Here is a 20,347-nt window from a genome sequence, read left to right as displayed (position 1 = left end):
GAATTTTGTGCCCACCATCTAGTCTATTACATTAGGGGTTTGTTACAAGTTCAAGAGGCTATTTTGTGCAGCCAACTCCGTAGTGAGGAGAAGACACCTGTAGTATCTTTGAGCTCCTCCTTCCCCTTTTTGCAGTACGGCAGAGTTGAAGTATTAGAGTCTTCCACAGAGGAAAGCTTGCTTTCTGACTGCTAAGTCTTTCTGCTCCTATAGATTTACAATGCTGACTTTCATAAATGTAAAACTCTAGCAATGTAAGTCTGGAAACTAGCCTGCTTTGTGTTTTCTGCACTAGGTTGTCTGCATATTGCAGAGCTAAAGATTTTTCCCTCCCATTATTAAGTCCATGAGATGTTAGTAACATTAAACCTTACTGTTCCCTGCTGCTGCTCTTGGGAAACTAGCAGACTTCAGACTACTTCAGCCACCTGGAAAAAAATCCATTTTGACCCAAACAGGAAACAGTTTCTTTGTATTCTGCGTTTGGTTTATATTAATAGTGGTGGGTCTCGGCAAAAGATACCACCTATAAATTCTTGCCTCTCTTCCCTTCTTTTTACAAAGAAATAATTTACGCTTTTTTTTTTGTTCTTATTTGGTAATTTTATTTCTCCACCTACATAGCAGATGCTTTACTACATTTCTCCAATTCTGTAGGGTCATGAAAAGTCATGGAACTTACTAGTGTAATCTTAAGATGACCTTAGAATGCTGTTACATTTATGAAGAGCTCTCCTGGGTTCTCTGGGGGTTAAGAATGAGTGTTGGATGCTTGAGAGAGAAATCTCATTCCTTTTCCAACTCAGTAGTTTCACTAGAAAAGCCTTTAAATCATTTCTTGATATGTAGAAAAAACACCATTCACCTAGGATTGAATTTTACCTCTTCTGAGCCTTGGGATAAAGTAATTTTGGGGGTGAAATTCCTTATTTTAGTAACAGAGAGGAATGGAAACATTTCTGGGCTTATGTTTTGCTACATAAGCCTTAAGATGAGGCACTCTGCTAGAGGTGCCAGCAAAACAGCAGTGTGAGATGGCATCAGTCCCTGTTTTCTGTCATAAAGTGGAGATCCCCTTTGGCTTACAATAAATAGAAATGAAGATCAGCATTGGTAGCAGGCAAGGGTATTTACAGCTGTGCGAAACATTGCATCAGACGTACAGGCAAATGGCACAAAGGGTCTCTTTTCTTACAGCTATATTTCGCAATTATCCCTACCCTCATTAGTGAAAAAGGGGCATGCTATCGGGAGAGAGTGAGTCAGTAATTTACCGAAAGAGGATATAAATAACAACCAAGCTGGAAAGATGCAAAGGCAACATTAATCCCCCAAACTACCAGTTTGTCAATACTTCTTTCAAAGAAAGATATTTGTGGAAAGTTGCCTTTTTTTTTTTTAATTAAAAAATAAAATAAAATCCCTTTGCCTTCAGAGTTGAACGTATGAGAAACTTTTGACTGCAAGTTCTAGTAATTCCAAGGCATTACTCTTTCCCCCCATTCCCAGAGTAATGGGAAAAAAGCAAATGCAGACATTTAGGATGCTAGCATGAAAAGGATGAAAGGGTAAGCAGGATCAGAACTGACCTAGAATTTGTCCAGTCATTAATTCTTAGATTAGTACTCAAGATGTTATCTCAAATTCATGAAAGAGTGGGGAAAAAACAGAGTTTGGGAACAAGTCTGCATAACAGCATGTTTGAGAAGTCTCCATTATACAAATTCAGTGCCAAAGATCCAACCTTTCTGGAAATGACTCGGCAAACAAGCAGAGGTACAAAGAAGGTCCTGTATTGAGCCTGGAGTTAACTTTCTGCTGGGATTCCTAATTAAAAGTTGAGGTGAGATGTACTACTTATATATATTTTTAGAAGGAGTCAAAGGCATTATACATTTTTTAACTAGTAATGTTGACTCTGGGGAACCTTATCAGTGAGGAAGCTGCACACTCACAGCAACAGATAGTAAGGACTATGTTGTAGTTTGCCTGCCTTTTGCTGAAGATGACTGAGAGAAACCCAAAGACCGAAACATTACTTTGTCCACTGAAAGAATAATGTTTGGCATTATTCTCTTGGGTTATGAGTCTGTATTTTGCAGTGTAGGAAATTTCCATATAGGGCCTGTGTGAAGACACATATGAAATGTAAACATGGGTTATTTTATTTCAGAATCTTAGTACACTTTTGATGAATTAATGGCTTCAAAATTAAAAAAAGAAGCATTTGTATACATTTTAAGATTAATCTTTTCCAGTGGTGCTGCCAGGACCAAAAGGGATCATTTTCCTATACTGTATGAGGGATTTGCCATCATTACTGAACCCAGTGAAGCATGAAATCCTCCTTAGTTTAGCACTTACTAGCTAAATTAAAGTACTTACTAGCTAAATGAAGTATGTATGCATTCCAAATATTTTAGGTATGATGCATGTTTTATTTCCTTCCTCTTACCGGCTCACCATCCCCATACTTGCTGGTATTCCTAACAGATTTCCGCACACACCCCCCCCACTCCCCCCCGCCAAGTATTTTGTCGCTATATAGTTATTTGTATAAGGAGTATTAATAATTCAGGCTTCCTTGTTTTAGCAAATATTATCTAAAATTGCCTTTAAAGAGGAAGCTAAGAGGAAAGAGAATTAAGTCAGCAGGGTTTGTATTTAACAGGACACCTACTACTTTGCCAATATAAATTAAAACAGAAGGTGCACGAAAACATAATTATGCACCGAAGCATAATTTGAATATGATTAACGTGTGCATGGATAGTAGGCAGAAGGGAAAAATGGAGACCAAGAAACCTGACATCTGTATCAGTGTCAGTTAAAGTCTGTTCTTGCCTTGTGAGAAAGATAAGAATTAAATCTAAAATGCCTACCCAAAATTGAACATGTTTGTTCACTCTTGTTATAAAAAGTGAAAATTTTCTTCTCCCCATGAATATCAGATTTGCTTTTCAATGTGTTTGGTTCATGTTGGAAGGAGGTGACATCAGTATACTCCCTTAAAATTCTTCTTTTTTATTTAAAAAAAAAAAAAAAACAAACCCAAAACCTCCTAAAAACCTGAAGGGACCTAACAGTACATCTGAGTTCTCAAACATTTCCTTTTCAATAAGCTTTTCTTATTTTCATACTCACTTTTTTTTTTTTTGCAGAGATGTGGTACTAACATCCAGAATTTGGAAGTTAGGACATGGTGGTTTTTACTACCTTAAGAGATTTTTACTCTTCAATAGCATAAGGCCTTTCATAGATAAGAGGAAGTGTGACCTTGAGGAATACATTACCATAGAAGTGTTTACTTGGTCTCTGCATTTGCTCTGCTCTCTGAATGAGGAGTTTTGTGCTGGATGAGAGGGGAGTTGTGTACTGGATGAGAGGAGCCATGCAGTCTCGGACAGGAGCCCAAAGAAGCAGTGTTGAATTCAGAGGATGAAAGGCTGAGTCCATTGCATTCTCCTTGTTACTTGAGCCTGTCCAGATGAATTTGGGAAGGAAACCACACAAGAGTACTTTAGGTATCTTTTCCCTTTTTCATTTCACCTGTGATGATGTCAGTGGCAAAATGGGTTTGTCCAACCCAAACAAACATCCCAAATTCAAACACCCTTTACCAGCACATAGGGATCTCCTCATATAATGTGCAAGCCACATTACAAATGTTAGGACAATAAGCATCCCAAATAATCTTCACTGTAATTGAGGCAAGAGATTTTCCTGTTATGCTGCAGTCAAGACTTCATGATCACGTATATTTTCTAGACTTTGTGTGCCTGTTGATGCCTCATTAATTACAAATCATTGTAGGATGATTCCATTGGTTGTGTGTACAAAAAACCCCCAACCCTTTCTTTTTATAAACACACAGGGAAAATATTTGAGGGAAGAGAACATCTTAATCTGTTTTCTGCATCTGAATTTGCCTAAGGAGTTAGCTTAACTGACACACCAGAAACAATTTTCATTCAACAGAATTTCAAATCAAAGTGAACTGCAGGGGAGTTAAAAATTGCATAAAAATTCCCATGCCATTTCTCAGTTTTAATGTAATATTCTGCCTGCGATGCTGAACTTACTGTTCTCTTTGGTCAAACCAAAGCGCTCTCTTCTCCAAAGACGGTGTCTTCATCCCATATATGAAAGATGCATGGAGCTGCATTTAAACACATGCTGGATTTATTGAAGCATCTGCAGTATTTAAAAGTGTTAGTCCACTGTACACTATTACACAAATGTTTTACGGAGGAGGTAGATTATCAAACCACCTTACACTTCGATGTCTTTTTCCTGATGAGTAAAATGGTACTAAAAATTCTGCTTTATGTCCTTCATGACACTGGAGGAATTTGTGATGCAGTAGTCTCATCACCGTAACTGCAACTAGTGAGAGTCCTTTAAAAAATTAATGTAAAGTCATAGGTTTTATGGGTTGAAGTGATATACTTGCCAAGTAGGAAGTACAAAAACATTTACAAAGGCTTAGAATCTTTTTTGCCAGATATCACTGCTTAAAATAGGATGATTCTGAATAAGGATTAATTTTGCAGAATGTTGCTTTATTCATTATTCTGCCATATAAAATTAATCATTTTCTAAAAAATAAGTTTTATACTTTGATTGTTGTTTTTTTTAATCGTATGTGGGTGAATGAGTTCAAGTTAGTTTTTGTATGGAAGTTGAAGAAATCTGAATTAACAGAACATATAATAAAATAATTTAATTAAATTTCATAAATGTAACATTATGGGCATGAATTTTAAACAGATCAGAGGAAAGAATGCACTGTAATCATGTATCAGCATGTAGACTATATTATTTATGCCTTCATATGCATAGCTTATGCATAGCTTACAGTTAATGCTATTGTACACAGACTGAGGAGAAGATGTCAGCATGATAATCCAAGTCTCAAGTATAATAATTTTACAGAGTAAATATAAATATATATATTTTGAAAATATATTGACCAGCTGTGCTCAGCCAGTTCCTGTTGCTTTTTCAACTGAAATTTGGAGCCATGTTCCTGCAGCCAGTTTATGCGTATCTGTCCACATTATCAACCCAGAGTGAGCACACTGGGACTGGCTGTCATGTGAGCGACAGTAATAACTTACCTTTTATTTAAAAGTGCAATGAGTGAATAAATAATGAGAATGTATTAATTGCAGTGAAGGTTTTCTTGGATACAGAGAGCAATTTAGTTCAGCATTGGTCTTCCATTATTCAAAAACTTTAATTAGGAGCATGTGTTTGTACAGTTACTAGAGTAATGCAGATAGAATTCATTTACAGTTTGAGAAATGTCTATGTGTAGTCCTTTGATTGCAAGTGCAATCAGACAGATGTTAATACTCAAAGCTGTACTATTAGTAGAGAAAAACTCTACAAAAAAGCCTTTCATCCAGCGTTTTTATTATTATCCTTTGTCCCAATGTTACATTTGGGTTTTTTCTGTGTGTTACTTTAGAGAAAGTTAGCTTCATTCCCATAATCCAAAAGCTGGAATGTGTATAAAATCTTTGGCCAAATTATGTATGTGTACTGAATATACACATATAGATGATTTATCTGCAAATAGAAATACAAAAAGCAAGATTTAAACTTCTGGCAGATCATGTTATATGGTCAGCAGTTTTTAATAGCTGCCATATTGGCAGCCAAATCCTGTGTCCCATGGCAGGGTGTCAAGAAAAGCCTTACCCCAAATGGGTCAACAACTAGGACATTCCTCCTGAAAGATGGAGCTGTGGGTTTGAACTCCCTTGGGTCAAGGCAGGCACTGAAGCCAGACCTCTCACTTCCTGAGGTGCTGTCTGACATCTCTGTGTAAGGTAGATGGTGTCAATCACCTCTTAGTCTCTTCCAGATGAACTTTAAAATGAAAGATGCTGCTCTTCCACGTTTTTAGGTATGCTCAGAGCACAATGCAGTCCATGGAGACTTGATGTGGTTTTGCATATTAGCTTAAACTAATTGTGGGCTGCTACTAAAAGAGATGTTAACCTTCCCTTCACTCTTGCTGTAGACATGGTCGTATATAGGTAAGGGGACCTGCATTACCTTGCCGATCCACTTGAGAAAAAGTTTTCATTAGGCTCATTTTAAATGTATCAGTAACGTGCTCCAGCACAGCCTGCTATCAGGTGACAGCATGTGGATGGGAATGCAATGCAGGGCAAAAAGGGCCTGTTGTGATAAGACAAAGGGGTAATGGTTTTAAACTAAAAGAGGGCAGATTTAGACTAGACATAAGAAAGAAATTTTTGACAATGAGGGTGGTGAAACCCTGGCCCAGGCTGCCCAGAGAGGTGGTAGATGCCCCATCCCTGTAAGCATTCAAGGTCAGGTTGGACGGGGCTCTGCACAGCCTGAATGAGTTGAAGATGTCCCTGTTCCTTGCAGGGGGGTTGGACTTAGATGACTTTTAAATGTCCCTTTCAACCCAAAGATTCTATGATTCCATGTATTGATCAAATAACTTGCTGCTTCTGGAAAGAACTGTCCAGCCCCCCTCAACGCTTCTTTTCTTTCTCATTCCTGATCATGTGTTCTTGCTGCTACCCTTGTACTACCTTTAGCATTAATCTAACCCTTTAGTGAGTTGGTTCAGTTCATTAAACACAGTAAATAATGTGTTTGGGCAACTGAACCAAGTCTGAAGCCTCAAAAGCCACATTTGTGTGAACAGCTACATTTGCTCACTGTTACAGCACTCACAATTCCATTTACTGTATTGGCTCATAAACAGAAAGGGGAACTTAGGCACCATGGTCACATCCTGAACATGCTGCAGGCATCTTGCTGCTCAGGATGGCCATTTTGGGAAACTCAATCACAGCAATAAGTGCTTAAGGAACTTCAAAGCTGCAGGGGGGGCAGTTGGTGAGATTTAGGTACTTCAAGGGTTGGACATCCACTAGATGGGGAAAGAAATGAGAGAAAATTTGGCTTCAAATTTTGGAGTTACTGCTTCATTCTCTTCTTGGATGTAGCCCTAATCCATCCTAGGATTCATCCATCCTAGGACCTAAGGGTCCTAGGATGTCCAAGAATGTTTCTGTTTGCAATTGTTTGTTTTAGGGCAGTAAGGTGTACAGGTAACTTGTGGGTATTATGTTTATCCCAGCTGTTTTGGTTTGTCTACCATTCTTTTTTTTCTTCTTTTAGTTAATATAAAATCTTTTACCTTCCTCCAGTAGTATCATTAATGTGTTTTCCTCCTTCACAGTTGAAAACCTTTGATATGCTACCTTCTTCCTCTTTTATTTTCATTACACTCAGTTCTTCCTTTCTGGAACCAACCAGTTAAACCTTATGGAGTTCCTTTGACTACTTCAGTCTTCCCTTAGTGTAATTTCTGATGTATCATTCCTGTCTTTGCATCTCCTTACAGCTTTTTCCAACTTTATGCATTATTTTGTGAATTACTTGTTTGCCATTGCACAAGACTCTCTGCCTACTCCTATCCCGCTCTTTCTTTCCCTGTTAAACATTTTGTATTCTCCTCTAAACTGTTCTCAAAATATTTTCATCCACACCATCTTTGAAGCTCAGCATTCACCTCCTTGTTGGCGCAGGCCTGTCCAAAGCCCACTGAAATGAAGAGGTGACCCTTTTGTAATTTCACAGCCCTTTGGTTGACCCCCCCACAATCAAACCCATTGATTTCTTTCCGTTTCTTCAAATCCTTCGTTAAGCATTCACTTCTTCCATGGAACTTGTCAATGAGAATTGATCCAAGGGAGATCAATGTACATTCTTTGTTTTGAAGTTTCAGCAATCTGTGTCTTGTAAACATATTAACTGTTTGACATGTGACTGTATATATTGGATTGATCTTGGAACAGAGACATTGTCTTCCAATTCAGGGCTGAGTAAACTGAAGTCTGCAGTAGTATTTATAGAGAAGTAAAGATTTTTCATCTTTGTGGAAGATTGTTGGTTTTTTAAAATAGTAACAATATTTATAAAAAGAACATTTGTAGTAAATAAGACAATGGAAATGTGTCTCCAAGTCCAAATTTGTAATTAATGCTTGCTGAATGAAACCCATTTTTCCTCCTTATAGATGGAGGACTTTTAATAACAGCATTGTTTTGTCTTGTAAATGAGCATGTTTGTATTTGGCAGCATGGCATGTCCTGCCTTGCAAATATACCAAACCAAACATGAAACATTTTCTCCTAGGAGAAAAAAAAATGCATAAAAATTTGTTGTAGCAGACAAGATTGAAATCTTGCCATGAACGTGAAAAAGAGATTCAGAGGTGAACCAAATATTTAAAGTGTCTGGAATACTGCTGTGGCAAGAGAATGTTAATCTGATGTTGTCTGGGCACGAGGCAGCCCTCAGAGCTGACACATTCCTTGGGGCCCTGCTGCAAACTGAGCTGCCAACACAGTGTTTACAACAAGATGCAGGGCCAAGATGGTCCGTATACATGAGCTGAGCCTGCCTGCCATGCAGACAGCACGTGCCAAATATAGTCTTCTAATTAAAAGCAAAGTTAATGTTGTATTTAACCTTGAGAGCATTCAACAGGTGGATCATACTAATATATTAGTAAGCACACAGACATATGAAATGTCCATATACTTTATCATGCTTATTTTAACTCCAAAATGTGACTGTAATTTATAAGCAACTGAAATGTCAGCATTTGAAGCAGAAATATTTTAATGTGTTTACTCCAAAGTAAATAAGGCTGTATATATTTAAAAAAAAAAAATTAGAACACACATGTGTGGACACAGTGTCCGTTGTGTTCTAATGACCACTATTACAAGTGAGTACTGTATCCACCATGAAAAGATGGTTTCATCCAAATCTTGTTTGACAGATAGTAGCTGAATTTATGTTAGTCTTCTGTCATGATTTCACAGAACATAGCAGCATGTAACTGGTCTTCAACTTTCTTTTTTTTCTTCCCTCTGCCCCTGCCCCCCCCCTCCCCCCCCCCCCAGATAGTGGTGGTACCAAAGGGGAGAGACTGAGTGCCAAACTCAAAGCTTTGCCTGGAACAAGTGAACCCTACGAAAGTAGCGGCAGTAAAGAAATAGGCAAGTACCTTCCTACTTTCCTGGCCCTCAAAAGAGGGAAGATGGAAAATGAAGTTCTTGAAAGAGCATGTATAATTAAACAATTAGGAAAACATTTTCCTCATGAAATAAATGTGAAGAATGGCTTTAGCTTCATTGTTTGGAGATCACTATAATGTAATCATAAATATTAAGAAATGTGTCCTATGTAAATATTTAGTACTTTTGATATATGTCTGCTGCATCCTTTAGTCAGTTCTTGTGGTTCCGCAGTCTTAAGTTCTTCACTAAGATTGAATTTTCAAAGCAGTTTAAAATCCCTAATCCATGTGGAATGTGGTACTTCATAAAATGCCCTCCCTTCAACCAACTCAACAGTCTTCCTGTTTCATTCACTTTTCCAAAGTCGTCTTCTCACTTAACAACTGTAATAAAATAAAGAGAAATTTATTTTAAAGAAGGTGGGGGGGAGCATCTGTCACTAGCACTCTGGTACTTTGCTCTTGTGCCATGCCTCACTTCCCAAATGTGGTATCTTTGATCTCCTTCAGTGTTCATATGCTTTTTCTGGTCAGCATTTCAAAGACACCTTACAGATGTGTAACGATAAAATCCACTCTTGTGTTTGATTGTGTATGTTTGAAACAAGGGTAAAATTACTTCCAGGTAACTGTTTCAGATGTATTTATTTCTTTAAACCCTAGATGCCTCCTACATAGATCCACTTGGCCCACAAGCAGAAAGACCAAAAACTGCAGCAAGAAAAAGAACTGAGGAAGATGACTTTGCTGATGAAGAACTAGGAGAGGATTTGCTTCCAGAATAGTATATGGTCCACTCGTAACTTTTTCTCCTTTTAAAAGTTCTGGCAGAAAAACATTTATCCATGACGAATTTTGTAGTGGATTTTGATAAAATGCTTGTGAAATACTTTGGAGTATTGGGTTTGCATGACAAGGTTTTGGTAGTGGGGGGGGTCACGGGGGTGGCTTCTGTGAGAAGTTGCTAGAAGCTTCCCTCATGTCCAATAGAGGCAATGCCAGCCAGCTCCAAGATGGACCCACCACTGGTAAAGGCCAAGCCCATCAGCAGAGGTGGCAGCGCCTCTGGGATAACACATATAAGGAAAAAAAGAAAAAAAAAAAAACCCACAAAAAAAACCCCAACACAAACAAAACAGCAATTGCAGCCGGAGAGAGGAGTGAGAACGTGAGAGAGAAACAGCCCTGCAGACACCAAGGCCAGTGCAGAAGGAAGGGCAGGAGGGGCTCCAGGTGCCGGAGCGGAGGTTCTCCGGCAGCCCCTGGGGAAGCCCCTGGTGAGGCCAGCTGTGCCCCTGCAGCCCATGGAGCTCCACAGGGGAGCAGATCTCTACCTGCAGCCCCGGGAGGGCCCCATGCCAGATCAGGGGGATGCCCGAAGGAGGCTGTTGACCCCGTGTGAGGCTCATGCTGGAGCAGTCTGTTCCTGAAGGATGGCACCCTGTGGAAGGGACCCAGGCTGGAGCAGTTCATGAAGAACTGCAGCGCATTGGAAGGACTCGAGTTGGAGAAGTCCATGGAGGACTGTCTCCCATGGGAGGGACCCCACGCTGGAGCAAGGGCAGAGTGTGAGGAGTCCTCCCCCTGAGGAGGAAGGAGCAGCAGAAACAACATATGATTAACTGACCACAACCCCCGTTCCCCGTCATCCTGTGCTGCTGGAGGTAGAGAAAAATCAGGAGTGAAGTTGAGCCTGTGAAGAAGGCAGAGGTGGGGTGAAGGTGTTTTAAGATTTGGGTTTAGTTATCATTATGTCTACTCTGATTTGATTAGTAAAAAATTAAATTAATTTTTCCCCAAGTCGAGTCTGTTTTGCCCATGACGCTAATTGGTGAATGATCTCTCCCTGACCCTATCTCAACCCCCAAGCTTCTCATTATAGTTTCTCTCCCCTGTCCACTTGAGAAGGAGAGTGATAGAGCAGCTTTGGTGGGCACCTGGAGTCTAGCCAGGGTCAACCCACCACATTTGGATATATGGTATCTTACGTTAAAAATGTGGATTTGAAGTTACGGAGTCTTATAATCAATATTTAAAAAAATAATGCTGAGGTTATTTTACTCAGCATAAAAACTACACAGGTATTCAAACTTATTGCAAACTATATCAAATCCGTAAAGCTTTTGCTTTCAGAGCTACATCCAATGATAGTATCAAACACAGCAGTCTCTAAAATTTCACCTTTCAGTGCGAAATACCTCAAAACAATGTTATAAGGTTGAAAGTCCCATATCCCTCATCCAAAGCCAGAACTTACTTAGGGCCTGTGAACTGACTTTCTGAAAATGTTGGCTATGATCTTGGTCATCTTTAAGGCCACAATTCAGCAAAGCATTTAATACCAATACTGAAGAAAGCATCTTAATTTTAGTCTATGCTTAGCTGATCTAGGGCCATTTCACAGTCTTTTGGCAACCTCTGAGGTATTTTTGCAATTACAAAGATGAGGGGTTTTTTCTTTCGAATAGTCAGAGCGGGCAAGATTTCAATCTAGTTTGTTCAGAAATGCTAATTAGATCTTGAATTTTATGTTGGAGATTGTGGCACGGACTCTGCAGAGGTAGCTTTCTACAGCCTAGGTTGAGTATGTGCAAAGATGTTAGTTACAGAAGTCGTCATTTTGCTTGTGAACTGAAGATATGAAACCAGGACAAGTCATTAAGACATGTTAAATAGGAACATGGAGTTCCTGATTTATATCACTTTTTGGAGATAAAAATATTAGTTAGATGTTCAGAATTTTGTAATAAATACTTGCAAAACTAGTACACTGGGTGGCAGAGACTTGTTTTTAAAACATTGATGTGTTTGGTTTAATAGTTAGCCTTTGGTTATTACACTTCGAAATGCAAGGATTCAGTCTTCTAAAATTCACAATGCTCATCCTCAGTGTTGGTGCTTAGAGTGTTTCCTGACTAGCGGCACTGGAAAGTTCTTTTCATATCTTCATAAAATGTACTTTTCAGGTTCTAACAACATCTGCCCAGCCTCATAAGATGTCTCTGCAAGTGATCAGAAAGTTGTAGGAATGTGATCTTGTGGGTTTTATGGTACAGTTAATGAACTGCTTTATATGTAACATGTTTCCCATGACACTGATGCAGCACTCAGTCTAGGACTGCACCAGCTTCTTGGTGGTGTAGGCAGAGCACCTTCAGTGGGGTCTATGGCACATCCTGAGGAGCTCAGCAAAGAAAAAAGACACAGTAAGCTCTGGGGCCTGATCCTTCCAGAGGAAAAGAACATGAGAAAGAAGTGGGTGCTACCTGTTTTATTTCTGCAAGTCTCTCCTCTGCTGCCCTTCTCTCCTGCTGCAGGTAGGGACAGAAAGGGAAAGAACGGGTGGCTTATGTGGCTAAAGAGCTTGGATGCCACACCAATGCTGCTATGCCAAGCCAGAGCAGTCTTTGGCTTTTTGACTGTTCAGCTTGGCTGAGAAGACCTCCAATGTCTTTGAGAATGACAATTCAGAAACATGTTGCCTCTCTTGTCTCTGGTAAATCCCCAGTTTCACTGCAGACTTTACCATTTTACTTTTTTCCATTCCTTGACCCTAAGTCCACACCTGTGGATGGACGGTCCGTGTACTGTTGTTAGCTGGGTATACTCTGGGTCTGTTGTGGAGCTGGCAGGAACTTGCTGTCTCTGGCACTGAGCAGCCCTGTCCTCTCCTCACCAAGGCTACCCCTGCACCTCACCACTGCCAAACCTTGGCACTAACACCCAATACAGCAGTGTATATTTTTAGTATTTTCAATTAAATGTCAGTCAGACAAAGGAGGGGGGATGGAAAGACAACTGAGCTGAACAGTTCTCAGAGAAGGGCTCAGACAGATGACTTAACCTTACAGTTACACATGAGACCCAGCTTTCTCTTGCCTGTTCTTCAGTGCTGCTGTATCTACTGGTCTACTGCTGATCATGATCACAGGATGACATATTCCTGGATATCATGGTAGTTCTTTTCTGTCAGTTCTATGGTCTTGGAAGATGTGGACTTCCAGGATGCAACGTGCCAGGCAGGAGGGAGCATTTTCAGCTAAAGACTGCAGTGGAATGAGGTATTTGACTGATCACAGAGGGAGAAAGTACTTGAGACCACTGCAGGGAGTACAGATAAACTTGTGCAACAGTGCAAAGGAGAAGACAGGCAAGATACTGTCATGGTCTTCTAACACAAAACCATTTGAGTAGAGCATCTAATCAAAGATTGCAATCGCACACACATGTCCATGCTAAAGTGGCATGAATCCCTAATAATTTGGGATATTGTTTACAGGCAGACTTAGTCCATGGAAACACTCCTATGGACATCAGAGAGATTTTGATGAGCAGCAGTTTCTTGGTTCGGTTTGTCCAGATGCCTAACTGTACATGATGTAAAATTCTGTGTTTTACAAAGAATTGCACTTTTGTTCCACTCCTCCACAAACTCTCAGGAACTTCTGGAACATGTTGTCTCCTATAGCATGAGGATCTTATTATATAATGCTCTGGGTTATGATGTATTTGCACATTATTTTGCAAGCACAGTTGAGCTTGTTCTGAACTGACAGAAGCCATGTGATTCAGCTCCAACACTGGAATAATAAGTCCTGCTCACAGTCAAAATGATTTAGCCCAGGTTCAACTCCTTCAAAACCATGTTAACTATGCCTATATCTCTACTAGGATTGTTACATTTCCAGCGCAAGCCCAGAGCAGAGGAGCTGATGTGTAACCAGCCATGCTGTAAGACCAGTACCATGCTCCCAGGTACAGTTTTGGCCTGTGACTCTTGGCAATCTCCCAGACAATTCCCTTGCATGACCCATAAGTTACCCTGGACCAGGAACCATTCTTCATAAGCAGCTTAAAGTGCAGCCTCCTCCTGCTGCTGTGTGAGATGTTCTGTGTGAGGGAACACAATAGGTGACATTCCACCTGGACTCAAGGCTGGAGGGTAATCCCTGGTGGGGACTCGTACAACTGGAATCTGTTCAGGAGAAAGAAGCTGTGTGCGTGCCCAAAGTGCTATGTCAGCATGTTGTTGGAAGGCCTCAAGCTGCATGGTTCAGGCAGCTCGGGTCTGAAGGAAATGTGGCCATGCCAGTGGGGCGCTGTGTCTAAAATACTTACCCGGGTTATACGTGATGATTGTGCTATGTTGGTGTGGTGACCCTGCCCCTCTCCTGGAGCTAGCTTGGTTGGCATCTAACTCAGGTGCAATGTGAGTTGTGCTCCCTACTGCCATGTAGGATGCCCTCGGTTCTGAGATAGGTCTCAGAAACCGCAAGAATGGAAACACTACATGAGCTAAATAATTCTACCTTGATCCCAGAAATTCAAGCAGAAGCATTTAGTCAGGTTTGGTTGTGCAAAACGGACTCCATTTCCAGAAGCCACACTGCAGGTATGTGCTTCCAGCACCATTTAAGTCCTGATTCTGTGTTTATAATTTTGGAATTAGTAGATCATTTAAAATTCCTGGATAAAGTTTTGGTAAATGCAATAGGACTGCTATTATATTCGTTTGTTTATTTATTTTCTCTTAGGAAGGCAGCAGTATTAAACCTAGGAAAATGCTAATCCTCTTGAGGAACTGACTTGTGAGCTATTTTAGCTTGTGTTATCATGAAAAATGTATTGGTCACAATATTAAACAATCCTCAGTTGACCTCTCAGACCTCCTTCAGGCTGTGCTGGATCCAGTTAGATACAGAGTTACTTTTCTCTTTACAGGTATGAAAAATGTCTCTTTGTGCAGTAGGCTCTCTGGTAACGACCTTATGAGTCACTCTCGTTTTACAAAACATACAGAAATTCAGTTTCCTTGGATAAAGGTGGAAAGTAATCACAGCAATTCTATCCCCTGAAACAGACATTTGCCTTCTTGATTCTCTCTGAAGCCTTCTATGTGGATTACCGCTTCAGAAGTGGGCAGGGAAGAAATCCTTGGGGATAGCCCTTAGGGCAGGGGCTGTAGACACTCTAGTTGGTTACCCTGGTGATGAGCATCTTGGCAGCATAAATAGCCAAATATAAATGACTACCTGGGTAGTATTTCATTTGTTTTTAAACAAGCCTAACTCCACAATATCAAAGCATTCTTAGTCACGTATTTCATGTTTCACCCGGAATATCCTTCACTACAGATTGTGTAACTCATTACTGTTAAAATGAAGTTACTCTAGAGTAACACTGGAAATTCATACTGTACCAAAAAAGGATAAACAGTGCTGCGAGACTTATGATGAAGGACTGTTTCTCTTCTTGGTTCCTCTGCAAGTGTAGTATGAGACCATAAGAAATTAATCTAATTTGCTAAGCTTTGATTGTCGCTGATTTCAAAGGCACAGACGCTCAGCTTTTCAACAGAAAGGCTACGGTTAACCTGTTTGCACCTCCGCTTCCACCTTTGCAAAACAAAGGCCATTAAGGATTCTCTACTTTGCAAGAATACAGTTTTGCAAAGCTAAATTGCCTAACAACTGTAAGATATGCTGAGATCCTGCTGTAAAAGATGCTATGCCATGGCAGCTGCGAAGTGCTTTACGATGCTTACAAAGGCAGGGAAGAGGGAATGGGAACGGAGTCAGCAGTCTGGGTGACAGGTTATCTGCAAACAGAATGTGAGGGAGAAGGACATCTTTGGGGAGTAATTTAATTCTCTGTCTGAAGATTTACACCTGCTGGTGATGCCAGCTGGATGTTTGTTCCTTACAATAATATGAGTTGTTCATCCAGAAGATCTAGATGATGATTTTAAAATGTTTTTTACATCATTATTTCAGATAGAGATGGGATGTCGTTAATCTACACGCTGCTGTAGCAGGATGTGCATTTGGAATATGCCAGTTTAGGGCAATTGTATCATTGCTGTGACAAGCACATTACTGTGGCATCACTAATAACGCTTGTCACAATAATGTGCTTTATTTATGTGTGAACCATAGCACCTGGAACTGGCTGTCATGCCAGGGCAGCTATAGAAGACAACAATCCCAACCAAGAAAAAGTCCTGACAAGGTTGTGTGTTGGTGATTAATGTGTCTAGGAAGGGCTAGATTCTTACAGCTACTGGCAGGTTTTCCTGATCATAAGAAATGGTAAGGCACACCATGAAGCTCACCATAATCCAATAAAATAAAATGTGAAGACTGGATCATATTAGAATTCATAAACTAAATTATTGCATAGAAGGAGGCGAACCATTGTCTTCATTTGCAATACATTCTGGGCCAGGAATGTGGAAAGTTTACAATAATATATTGTTGAAACACTAAAGGGCAACACCAGCAGCTTGGGACACTATGGAGAAGAACACTTACGAATCATAAAAAGTAGCTGTCATTTTTTGACAGCAGGTCCAAAAGTGCCTACAATGTATTATAAAACAGAAGTCCAGGAATTTTCTAGAACACTGTAATAAAAATGTTTATATTGGAATGAATGGTAAGGAAATGTGAACACATGGGTGCAAAACACCAGCAGGAGGAGGGCTATAAAAACAGCATGTGTTGCTGACATCTACAGTAGCAGGTCATCAAGATCCTAGCACGCATCTACCTTCAGTTTCTCAGGACAACCAGATCTGAAGCAGGGACATTGACTAACTGCTGATGACTCTCAGAGATGATCAAGAGATTAATCACTGTCAGCTCCTGATGGGTACAATGAGATGCTTCCAAAACCAGCACACCCCAGTGTCTGAAGAAGAACCCAGTAACTGTAGGGAACAGGCTGCAAAACCAGTGCCCTTTGTCCTCCATGTCATCGCAAGCAATCCTGGACAGAATCCCTGGATACAGGCGTCAGTGCCTGTGGTGGTGCATTCCCCACCCTCCCTACCCACTCTACAACCTTAGGAATTCAGTTGCCCGGCAAGCCTTGGCCTTGGTGCAAAGGGTTTGGCGGTGAGAGCCGCTCAGCCATACCAAGCACACTTGCGTAGCTAAGGTGGGGAATGGCACAGACCGTACCAGGGCTGCGGTTGCCTGGCCAGGGTGGGGAATGAGAGCGGGAATAACTAATCATCCCCTGACAGCCCTGGAACGACTGGTACCAGCGTTACCGGAGATTTGAGAAATTACCGACCCAGATTGTAGCCAGGACAGAAATTTCCTGATGCCTAAAGTCAAACATCTCGCGACCCTATAAACAGCAGTCCTCAGTGAGGCCCTTTGAGCCCTCCTGAACCACAGCGGGCTGCGAACAGCCTCTCCCTCTGAGTGGGATGCCTCTCAGAGCTCGCGAACTCTCAAGTTTGCAAAGTTCAGAGGACTGTTGCTGAAGACTGATAATGTGATCTGGGCTGAAACCCCCACTCCTTGAGGCTCAACCCTAGGGTCCTATCTGCCAGTTTCCTGCCTGCTCAACAGGATATTAGGCTTTAAGGCAGACAAAGAGGCACTAGATAAGTATGTTAAACACTTGAATTGCTCTCCAGTTTTTAGACACCACATTTATTTGTCTGCATCCTCATGCTGAGCTCCACCTCCTTCCATCTGGTCCTGACAGCAAGGAGGTGGCCAAGGGGAGGTGGAGTGGGGTGGAGTGGGATGGGATGGGGTGGTGAGGGGGCCATGAGGTGACTGAAGCCCTGGGTAAGAGGCTGTCCCTACACAGACGGGGTGACAGTGGGCTCTCCGTGTCAGCTGTTCTCCCCCTGGGCCCAAGTTATGGGGTTTGTCCATCCCACTGTTTTTGAGCAAGACAGAAGAGCGACAGCCCTTTTTCCCCAGCCAGCTGAGGGCTGGGTCTTCCATCAGCCCTGGCACCCCCTGGTGATGTGGTGGCCATGTCACAGGGGGTTGGTGACACAGCCACCCAGGATGGGTATGAAAAGGGCTGTGTGACGAGCTGGCCCAGACTGGAGGTGAGCACGTGGGTGAGTGAGGGCTGAGGTGAGGGGGCAGGGAGAGGAGGGCTGCTGCCCTTCCGAAAGCTGGGCCTGGGCAGGGAGGCAGAGGTTGCCCATGGTGTGACAAATGGTGGCTATTCCTCCCTTGTCTTTTAGAACTGGAGGCTCAGACAAGGACACGAGCAGACCATGGTGCACTCCTGTCCTCAGCCACTCAGCCAGAGAGATTTGTTACTTTCTACAAGGACACTGACATAAAGATAAGGAATAAAAAAATGACACCAACTCCTGGCACCAACCTCAATGATGCCATGTCATGGCAGACAGCAAGCTGGCAGTGGCCCGTGTCACTGTAGGGTTGGTGACACAGCCAGCCCAGGATGGGTGTCTCCTGGCTGCCTGGGAGATGTGGGACTGGCAGCTGTGGCCTGAGGCTGGGAGAGCCCTGGGCAGGGAGGCAGGGGTTGCCCATGGCAATGGAGGGTGGCTGCTCCCGTTGTTGGTATTACCTTGTCTTTCACAGCCACAGTCCGTACTGCAGCACAGTCTTACAGGGAGCTGGAAGGTCCCAACAGCCGTGGACCGTCACCATGGGCAGCTCTGCACCACCACCCTCTCCTTGTGAAACTTCTCTCAAAACAAAGTTTTCTGGCTCATGAACCCATTGGCTGGTTCCTGTTTGTGTGGTCTCTCTGGGGAAACTTCTTCATATATATGTACAGAAATCTCTCTGTATATTATACAGGAACATTTCCTGACATAAAGGAAGTGGCGAGCCAATCAGAGGGTGCTCTGAGATCGTGTGGGTATGATGGTTTCAAGACATGACAACTGTCCAATCACAGTTGAAATCACACTATGAAACCCGTGGAGGTATGACATCATCAACAGTGGTGATCTCCATGTATGCAGTGGACAAGGGCTTTCTGTTATCACATACTGCTGGGAATGCTGTAAGGGGAGGCTGGGCCTGCCAGCCAGCCACAGGCCAGGATGAAAACGTGGGCCATGAAACTGTCAGAAATGGCAACTACCTGCCATAAAATGGCTTCTGAAAATAGCATGGTGGTCTCTGTGCATTTTGTGGGGAGGGAACTTCTAGGTCTGACAGGAGGGGTGGCTGGTCCTGACAGCCAATCAGAGGGCTGCCTGACAACACACTGCAGTATGGCAGTGTCAAGAAATGGCCATGAGCCAATCACACAGCATATGAAAATGAGTGGGTAAGATTTTACAAAATGGTGGCTCGGTGCCATTACAAAGAATCAAGAATCACGTCCTTCGGCCAGCGGGATGAGGCAGGACACAGTCTGTGAGCTCCATATGGACCTCGCCACCAGTTTGGCTGTTGTCAAAGGCCCAGGAGGGATGTTCTGCACTCTGACGCTGGTAATTTTCACCTGAGGCCATTGAAGGAAAACATCTCACTGCCTTATCCTTTTCTCTTCAAAAACAGCCATGAGCCATGGAATTCCCTATAGATTCACATAAAGTTGCATATGGTTGCTATTCTGTATTTATTGACTGAAATGTTATCATATATTGCATCATGTCCAAGGCAGACTTTTTATTACTAAATATTTTTTTCCAATATTTCATTATATAAATATCTTAAGCCCCCTCAAATTCTCAGAAAATTATAAATCAATTACAATGGTACTGTTACCTTAATAATAGCTTAGTAACTCCTCAAAGTCATGGTAGAACCTAAGTTTTACCAAAGTGTATAAGTGAATTTTTTATGATACAAATATCTTTAGGGTAGACTATAGCATAAGAGCTAGCATAGAGCTCTTTCAGTTCTCATGTAATGGAATCTCATTTGCTGCCCTTCTGTGATTCTTACTATTATTTGAATCAATGAGATGGCTAATCAGACAATACAATGCATAGAATTAGAATATTGCCTAGATGAGACTCAAAGCCTTAAACTCACTGGCAGTTTAATGTCTGTGCTGTTTTTTCCTCCCCTTCCGCTCTGACTTTTTGAGCCAGACCTCTCCCAGAAATGTCAATGCATATAAAGGAAGTGCATAAAAGTCACGTCATGCAAAGCCAGGTGTGACATCCCCACGCCACTGGAAAAGCGTTGAGAAAAGATACTGGTTTATCATAGGAAGAATAATATAAAAAGATCTGTCACGGTAAATATTAGTCATGTTGCCATACATATCACTCGAAGGTGCTGAAGTACGCAAGGCCAAGTGCAGTGTAGGGCTCAGGGGCTTAGACTGGACTGGGCTAAATGGACAGCTGCCTTGCCCCAGTCTGTCACTTGAGGATACAACTGCAAGGGAGAGTTTTGAATTCAATTTGAAACAAAGTCCGTCCTCAGAGCTGAAACCTGACTCAAATCCCACACAGTTCAAGGTTAAGATACTGCTCATGAGTGATACTGAGCTGTGATGCCTGAGGTACCA

General features: G+C 41.8%; 1 protein-coding gene across 4 annotated transcripts in view; it reads left to right on the top strand.

Annotated features, from left to right (window-relative positions):
* IFT88 (intraflagellar transport 88) overlaps nt 1-10,486 on the top strand; it is a gene marked incomplete at its 5' end in the record, with an annotated part of 50,018 nt that extends 39,532 nt beyond the window's left edge. For 3 of the 4 annotated variants that reach the window (XM_082013271.1, XM_082013270.1, XM_082013268.1), the window contains 2 exons: nt 8,970-9,065; nt 9,749-10,486. In XM_082013271.1, coding sequence (XP_081869397.1) covers nt 8,970-9,065; nt 9,749-9,870 — 218 coding nt within the window. In that variant the 3' untranslated portion in view covers nt 9,871-10,486. The remainder of the gene's footprint in view (nt 1-8,969; nt 9,066-9,748) is intronic. The other variant, XM_082013269.1, reaches the window with a different exon arrangement.
* Between the last annotated feature and the right edge of the window lie 9,861 nt (nt 10,487-20,347).

This window comes from Phaethon aethereus (genome assembly GCF_964289735.1).
Source record: "Phaethon aethereus genome assembly, chromosome: 1".
Taxonomy (NCBI): domain Eukaryota; kingdom Metazoa; phylum Chordata; class Aves; order Phaethontiformes; family Phaethontidae; genus Phaethon; species Phaethon aethereus.
This window is presented reverse-complemented; position numbering and strand designations above follow the sequence as displayed.